Consider the following 8,572-nt stretch of genomic DNA (forward strand, 5'->3'; position numbering starts at 1 on the left):
GGAGCGGACACGGGGGGGTCTGTTTGCAGCGATATCGCGATATCGCGACACCGGCACCGGCCGCTGTTTATTGTCCCCGTGTCGCCCCTTCCTCCCCCGTCCCGCTCACGGCCCCCGCTGCGCTCCGGACCCGGCCTCTCCCTCCGCATCCTTCTCGAAGCCGTCGACTTCGGGGTTCTCGCTGCTGGAGGCCTCTGGGGAGGAAAAAGCCGTTTTGAGCCATGAACCGAAGCCGAGGGTGGTAACTGAGGACAGACCCGCGGTAACTGAGGACAGACCCGCGGTAACTGAGCACAGACACCGGTAACTGAGCACAGACCCGCGGTAACTGAGGACAGACCCCCGGTAACTGAGGACAGACCCCCGGTAACTGCGCACACACCCCCGGTAACTGCGCACAGACACCGGTAACTGAGCACAGACCCGCGGTAACCGAGGACAGACACCGGTAACTGCGCACAGACCCCCGGTAACTGCGCACAGACCCCCGGTAACTGAGCACAGACCCGCGGTAACTGAGCACAGACCCGCGGTAACTGAGGACAGACCCCCGGTAGCTCCGCACGCACCCGCGGTAGCCCCGCACGCACCCGCGGTAGCCCCGCACGCCCCCACGCGTTCCGGCCGCTCCAGGCTAGCGCAGCGGATGCGGCCGGAGCACGGGTGCCGCTCCCTGGGAATGGGGAGCTTTGTTCCCGTGCTTCAGGGCAGGCAGTGCACACCGTGTGTGTAAGCACCGGTACCTCCGAGGCCCAGAGCTCTTGGGACTCCTCTCTCGCTCAGCTGCTCCACGAAGCTTTTGCTCACCTCATCCAGAGCCTGGAAGGGATGCAGGGTGTTAATAAAGGCTCTAGAGAGGCAGGTACACACCACGTTCCTCCTGTGTTCTGCTCTCTGCTGGCAGCACATGGCCCTTTCCTACCACAGACCTCCCTGCTGTGAGCACTACCTGTGCCTGTTCCTGTTCCTTAACAAACATCTCCTCCCTGACCCTTCCATCTCTCTCCACGATTGCTTTTCTCCCGGCAGGGGAACAGGCTCTGCCCTGAGCTCCAGGCACCCAGGAGGGATCACCAGGGAGGTGAGTGCTGTGCTGGGACTGGGCTTTGGTAAGAGGGGTTTCTCTGGGGCATTTTGGATGCTCCCTCTGCACACATTGGCTGTGCAGGGATGTTCCCTCTGGACACATTGGCTGTGCAGGGATGTTCCCTCTGGACACATTGGCTGTGCAGGGATGTTCCCTCTGGACACATTGGCTGTGCAGGGATGTTCCCTCTGCACACATTGGCTGTGCAGGGATACTTCCTCAGTTCACAGCACACCAGGCACTATTTAGTTAGAGCTTACTGATGGATGCTGCCCAAGCTCCTGTCCTCTGCAAGAGCCCACTTACAGTGACGATGGCCGTCTGAGCAGCTTCATCATGAAGAAGTGTTGCCTTGTTGAGTGCTTTCTCAAAGGTCAGGATTGCAGGCCTGTAATCCTTTAACCTCACTGTAACAGACAGATGCAAACAGCTATTTTAACCCCAGATCAAGAGAACACCACTGGTGGATCCAGCAGGTCTCCAAGATGCCTTGGTCTGAACAGTTCCCATGTGTACTAACGCCTCTACCTTGTGCTTGTGCCACGAGGACCATAGCGTGGAGCTGCCACTCAGCATCTCCCTCTTCATCTGCCACCTGCAGGGACTTCTGCCCATAGCTTTGGGCTGCTTTTGCTTTATCCAGCTCGAGGTAACACCGGCCAATTTCATGGAGCAGCCAGGTCTTCTCCAGGTTGGATTTCACCATTGGGATCTTCTTCTCCCATCTGCAAGCAGGGAGGAAGCAGGGCAGATGTGAGTGCATCTCCCCAGGTGCGGTTAGTTCAACCCCTGCTGTTATAACTAAAGGCTTCCAGGTCCTGTGGGTATGAACATCCCCCAGCTCCCCCTCGAGCAGTGGATGTAGATAACCTGAAATACACCCTCTGTGTAATGCAGAGCACAAGCTGGTGCCCTCCCTTCTCCCTGGTGTTACGTACGCGTCGATAGCGGGCTGGAATCTCCTGGTGCTGGCATAAACCCTGCCCATGTTCTCGAGGGCTCTGGATGCAGCATCTGGCAGATCACTGCAGTGGAAAGAGAAAGGAATCATTGTGGCAGAGGCTTGTTCCTGGTACAGGAGCTTCGTGCTTCCCTCAGCCTCACACTCGCTGTGGGGCTCAGCAGCACCTCAGGCTGTGTGTTGAGGAGCAAAGGAGCGAGGCCAGACTGGAAGTCATGAGCAAGGCTGGGTTCTGATGTTCTCTCCTGGCAGCCCAGGCCAGGCAGGGAGGAATGGGTTAGGTTTGTCCTTGGGTCCTGTGGGGATCTGTTGCTGTGAATCTGACTGTCCCTGACAAAGTCTTGCTCTTTGTTGCCCTGTGGTCCTGGGTCCTTGACGCTGAGAGATTGGCCAGGAGGAAAGGGAAGCCCCAAACGTGTGTCAGCAATGGGGCTCCAGACTGGCTGTGCTCTCAATGAGCCCCATGCTGGAGGCAGCTCCTTCCATAAGGATGCAGCCTGTGGACCTCAAGCCCTCCCTGTCCCCATCTCCAGAGTGGCCTGAGCCTCCTGCCCTCTCTTACAGGGGAAGCTGAGGGAGAGGAGGGAAGTGTCCGGCTGGGGACACCCCCTCTGTGCCCACTGCGGGCAGCAGCCACCAGAGGGCGATCCCCCCTCCCTGCTGCGGGTTCCCCTTCTCCATCGCTTCCCATGGCTCTAACAGCATTGGAGCCGCCGCTGCTGCCTCCCTCCTGCTGGTGCTGGCCTCGATCTGTGCGAGCGGAGGGCACAAGGAGAGAGGCAGAAGGGTCATAAAGCACCTGCAGATGGGCAGAAGCTGCTGCAGGAGCTCTGCAGCCTTGGCAAAGGGAACCCCAAATCCCTGCAGGTGAAGCTCCTTCGGTTTGAGCTGGAATTGCTCTGCAGGGGCAGGCGACTGCTCCGGGATAAAACCATCGAGGTTTGAGTGCAAAGGGATCTGAGAGCAAACACAGCAGAAGACTCGAGCGGGTTACAGCCTGGGAAGGAAACGCATCCTACAGAGCTAAGAGTGGGGCTTGTTCTGCCTCTTGCTTTGCTTCAGCAGGGGTTGGGATGTGCCCTGTGCTCCAGGTCCTTTAAAGACCTGCTTCAGGCTCCTTCTTTTTGCGACAGGGACGATAACAAACCACTGTGATACATGGGCACAGGCTGAACACGTTGTCCTGTTAAACCTCCAGGTGAGAATTCCATGACCTGATGCTATAACATCTTAATGGAGCCACTTCCCTCTTTTCCCATCCATCTGAACCCAGCACTTACAGCTGCCTGGCCAGTTCCAGATCCATTCTGTGGCTCTTCAGGGCTGCTTCCATCTGGCCCATCTGCAGCTGAGCTTTCCCAATGCGGCTGTAGAGGTCTCCAATCAGCATCTTCCTGTTGGGAACTTCATCCTCTGACCACCCTTGGACCTTTCTCAGCACACGCTTGGCTTTCTTGCAGCTTTCCTCAGGGGAGTCACCGCTCAGCACTGGAGAGAAAGAGGGAGGTTTAATGCTGCTGGGTGGATGTGGTGGTGCTGGGCAGGTGAGGCTGAGTGCAGCTGGATTAGTCCCAGGCAAACCTTGGGATGGGGTAGAGCTCCTCACTGTTCAGGCACTGTTGCACTACTGGGAATCACAGCAAGGGGAACCATAGGATCCCAGACTATGGGTGGGAAGGGAGCTTAAAGCTCATCCAGCTCCTTCCACTGGAGCAGCTGCTCCAAGTCCCATCCAACCTGGCCTTGAGCACTGCAGGGATGGGGAATTCCTGGTAGCAGCTCATGCTGCAGTAAAGCTGCTTGTCTAAGGTTTGAGAGCTCACAGTTGTAGCAGAGCAGCCTGGTCTTGGAGGTGAAGTTCTAGCTACAACACTGGGGTTTATCCCCCACATTAGCCCCTTGCACATCCCTGGTGAGCTCTGCTCCCTGTACCCAGCTGGGCTGCAGTGCTGTGGGAATCAGGCTGCAGGGGTTTTGCCACCCTCCTCACTGTTATAGCTTAAAAGAAGTAGATGATTCTCCCTGTTTGTAAATACATAGCAGAGGCCAAGAGAGGAGCCCAGCGGGGGCTGAATTCTCCTTCCTTCAGATCAGGAAGCATAGGGAAATAAACACCAAAACAGGATTTTGGATTGAAGAAAGTGTTGGGAAAGCTGAAGAATCCAACAGCAAACCCTGCCCCAAACGGCCTGCTCGTGTTTGCACTGCTTCTATTGCTCTGCATTGACTGTAATCACCGCAGCAAATAATCACATCATTTCCTTGCTGCTTCCAGCCGGGATACCCACACATGTCAATGTCCTCCATCATCTTCTCAAGGTATCTGCCCACCTCCAGGGGTTTCTGCTTCTTGTCCCGGCTCCACCTTTGCTGCCGGAGCTTGCGCTCCCTCACCCGGGCATAGATCGGCTTCTGCTGCTGCCAGAACTCCCTGCGGGTCTCCAGGTAGGAAATGCCTCCCAGAACCAGGTCCTTTACCTTGACCCCCTGCTTTGTGCTGCTCTCCATCAGATCTGAAAGGAGACAGGAACAAAGGGAGCGTCAATGGGAGGGATGGAGGAACAGACTCCTCCTGCTCTGACAGAGGGTCCTAGAAACCAAAGCCTTGGTGCTCCTCAGAGCTGGTGTGCTTAGGAGGGCAGTTATGGGAAGCTCCCTTGCCATTCCCAACTCCATGTGTTTCAGTGAGCTGGTGTTCCCAGCCCCTGTCATGGAATTTACCATGAATCAGGATGATGGAAGTTACTTGGTGCTGTTTCTGCTTTGGATTTCAGCAGCACAGACTGCTTGGACTTGATTTACTCTTGGTTATAAAAGCCTCCCATTTAACAGGGAAGGAAATATGCTCAGGAGATGGGATCTAGCTCCAAAGATACCTGCCTCTCTCACGGCCACCACAAGCTTGGTGTGAGCTCTGACACAAGCAAGGAAGAGTAGCCACAGGGATATAGAAGAAGGGGGGAAAGAACCTGCTTAGAAGGAGCATTTAGGTAACTACAATGGAGAAAGACCTTTGTCATTGAGCAGCTTTTCCAGGTAGGCCTTGTCAGCATAGAGCTCTCCAAGCAGCTCTCGCTCCGTCTTTGGGTTCCTCGCAGGCTTCTGGTTCTTTGTCCATTTTTGATTCTTAGCCACTTTGATTTGGACTTTCTGTTTGCACTACAGCAAGGAGCAATACAGGTGGTTGGGAGAGGTGGGGGGGGGGCACTGGGCTTAGCAGAAATCCCATTACACTCCATATAAACCAGCTAGAAGCAAAACTCAGTGTCACCAATTGCTCTGGGGCTGAGCAGCTGCAGTTTTGCCCCCCTTGTGCTCCCTCACTTCCAAGAGCAGGATTGAGCATCGTAAGAGCAAGGATTAGTTCTGCCCCCGGTCACTGCTGTGGCAGCACAGGGAGCTGGGACACCTCATCTAGGGCCTAGAAAGGCTGGACCAGATGATCCGTGAGGTCCCATCCATCCTGGGATTCATGGGTCTATGAAGGCTGTGGGCAAGGCAGGCCCAGCTATCAACAAAGAGGCTGTAAGAGCCTCTTCTAAAGTTTCACATTCCAAATCCCTGGAATTGCAGGGCTGTTCCTTAGGCCCCTTTGTACAAATGGTTTTAAGCCCTGGGGACCCGTGATTCCCACTGGAGAAGTGTGATGCATCCCTTGCACTGCCTTCAAAGGGAAACATCCTGGAGGAGCAGAGCACTGCCTCCGTGCATCCCCCAGGGTGAAGCAATGGAGAAAGTGCCCATTATCAGACCTTAAACATCAGGAAACCCAAAGCAAACAGTGGAGGCAAAGGTACCCTGGCTCCGACCTCGCTGCTGTTACTCATTAGCCTGGGATGGGTGAGCAGCAACACTGGGCAGGCACGGTGGGGCTGGCAGAGGATGCTTTGCTCCTCCATGGCTGCTCTTTCCTGCCCTCCTGCCTCCTCCTTCCCATTCTGTGTAGCTTGAGCAAGAGCTACATTCAAATTGGGTGCATTAAATGCTCTCGTGAGGGCTCATTGCACTTGCAGTGCTCAGAGACCAGCCTAGCCCCCCAGAAACTATGAATCCTCCAATGCCTATTTCAGAAGGCATCAGTGTTAGAATAGCTCAAGTTGGCCCCTGAAGCAAGAGCTCTTCAGACCATACCTCTGCCTGCTTGCTTAGGAAGCACAGATTCCCTTTGTTCTCCAGTTTAATTGAGGATGGAGCTGCAAATACAGAGAAAACACAGGTTAGTGCTCAAGACCAGCAGTGCAGAGGCTTTAGGAATTGAAATGACCATAAATGTGCCAAGCCTATCAAGTCCTGTTTGAAATAAAGCCTTCTACTAATTCTTTCACATGAAATCAGTGGTCTGCAAGAGCTTGACCTGCAGCAGGGCAATGGGGCCGGAGGCAGCAGTGTGTCCACGTGTGTCACAGAGGCTCTGAATGCAGCCAGCAAAGTGATTCTGGGGATGTGCCCTGTTCATGTGTGCACATTTCCCAACTATTTATCCAGCCGGATCAAACGCCAGCGTTTCCTTTCCCCCTGCATCAAGGGCTATCTCCTCTTGGGCTCTAATCCATTCATTCCCCTGCAGGGTGGCCTGAGAGCAGGAGCACGCTCTGCCCATGCTCCTCAGTGCGTGAGAGCAGAGCCAGGAGGAAAACTAAGGGAAAAGGGACAGGTTTGCTTTGAACATCCCCTGGTCCTTGGCCTTTCCTGCCTCCTGCAGGACTCCAGTCTAGGATCCAAGCCAGAAGTTACGAAAGCAGTTGCTCCATTGCAAGAGTCAACAGTTTCACTGCACTTATGCAATGGGAGCTGGAGGGAAGTCAGGATCTTGGGAACGGCAGCCTCAGGTAGCATGGCAAATTCCATTGCAAACTTGGAATATCGGGATAAAGCTCTCCCAGTGGGATCTGTAATCAGCAGCACTGCAAGTAGATGAGCTGCTTTGTTCTGTATTACCTGGGGTTTGATGGTGACTTGGGACAATTAAGTCAGTGTCATCATTTACTTCCATAACTGGAGTTATTAGAACAGGTATATAGTATACATTATATCTACATATATATTATATGTAATATATTTAATATAATTCATATACATTATATCTAATATATATGAACAGGCATAGAATTAAACAGGAGCTGAGCTGTGCACTCCTTGGTGCTTCCTGGTTTCATCTCAGTGACCACTGAGCACATGAAGGCAAAGAGATTCTGGTTGCAGCACCCGTGGGTGCCTTGCAGACCCCCAGCCTGGCTGGAGCCCTCACCTCCGATGCAGTTGATGATGGCTTCCTGGGATTTCTCGATCCCCAGCAGGAACTTGTGTGGCTCCAGCCGCAGCCTGTACCCGCGATGGTAAAACACCAACGCGAACTCGAAGTCGCCCATGGTGTACAGTGCCTCTGCTTTCTGGTACAGTCCCTAAAGCCATTGGGAAACAAGTGAAAAACAGCAGGGTGGAAAGAGCTGTAGATCCCGGTTCACTTCCCATTGACTGCCCTGCACTATCCCAACCGGCCTCCGCTCACATCCAGCCCTGGAACTCGGTTGTCTCCAAGCTCTTCCACTTCTCTGGAAGCAGTGACCCCGGCAGGGCTGTGTCAGTGACCACTTCCTGCCCACCCTTGGCTCTTCCCCCTCATCACCTTGGAGAAGGTTTGGTCCTTCTGGAGAGAGGCCTCAGCATCCTTGAGGGCATTGTCCGTGTCCCCCAGGCGCAGGTAGCACTGGGATCGCGCAGCCAGGCAGTCCCTGTCACCGCCGCGCAGCTTCAGCGCCTGGAACACAGCAGGGATCCATCACCACTGCATGAGCACAGGATGCAGCCAGCCCCGTCCCAGCACGGCCATTGGGGATGGATGAGGGTAAACCCACAGATTCCCTTGGTGCTCACACGTCCCCTCTGCATCTGCCCATGGGTGCTGCGGCCCCACTGCTGCTCGTGTGCCACCTCCCTTCAGGTGCTCTTGAGGACGCTTCCCTTCATGGAATCCCAGCCTGGTTTGGGTTGGAAGGGACCTTAAAGCTCATCCAGTCCCAATCCCCTGTAATGCACAGGGACCCCTTCCACTGGAGCAGCTGCTCCAAGCCCCTGTGTCCAACCTGGCCTTGAACACTGCCAGGGATGGGGCAGCCACAGCTGCTCCGGGCACCCTGTGCCTCAGCAGCCTCCATCCCCAGGGCTCCCCCCCCGCCGCTCACGTTGCTGAAGCAGATCAGGGCTTTTCCGTACTCCCCCCTCCGGAGCAGCCCCGAACCCTCGGTCATGAACCCGGGGAAGGTTCCGACCGGAGCCGCCTCGGCCTCCATGTCCAGGCCGCTGGAGCTGCCGCTGGAGCCGCCGCTGGAGCCGCCGTCGCTTGGCAACCGCTGCCCGGCAACCGCCCCACTTCCGGCTCGGCGCTAAGCCCCGCCCAGGCAGTGACGTCACCGTGCGCGCCCCGGTAGCGTTTCACGTGTGGAGCTCCCGGTCGGCTCCAACCAAACGGGCGGAGGAGCCGGTAACCGGTGGGAGCCGGTGTCCGGTAGGAACCGGTGTCCGGT

The 8,572-nt window shown here is 55.6% G+C and overlaps 1 protein-coding gene across 1 annotated transcript; it reads right to left on the minus strand.

Moving 5' to 3' along the window:
- Positions 1-12: 12 nt before the first annotated feature.
- On the minus strand, positions 13-8,348 carry ODAD4 (outer dynein arm docking complex subunit 4). Its single transcript, XM_005141094.3, has 12 exons — positions 8,231-8,348; positions 7,675-7,806; positions 7,297-7,450; positions 6,180-6,241; positions 5,060-5,207; positions 4,337-4,561; positions 3,329-3,536; positions 2,026-2,112; positions 1,616-1,812; positions 1,394-1,494; positions 744-819; positions 13-194 (listed from the first exon to the last, which is right to left on the minus strand). Exons 1-12 carry the CDS (start codon positions 8,336-8,338, stop codon positions 106-108), a joined length of 1,587 nt encoding a protein of 528 aa, XP_005141151.2. The 5' UTR covers positions 8,339-8,348; the 3' UTR covers positions 13-105.
- Positions 8,349-8,572: the final 224 nt, after the last annotated feature.

Source organism: Melopsittacus undulatus, chromosome 17 (assembly GCF_012275295.1).
Source record: "Melopsittacus undulatus isolate bMelUnd1 chromosome 17, bMelUnd1.mat.Z, whole genome shotgun sequence".
Classification (NCBI taxonomy): Eukaryota; Metazoa; Chordata; class Aves; order Psittaciformes; family Psittaculidae; genus Melopsittacus; species Melopsittacus undulatus.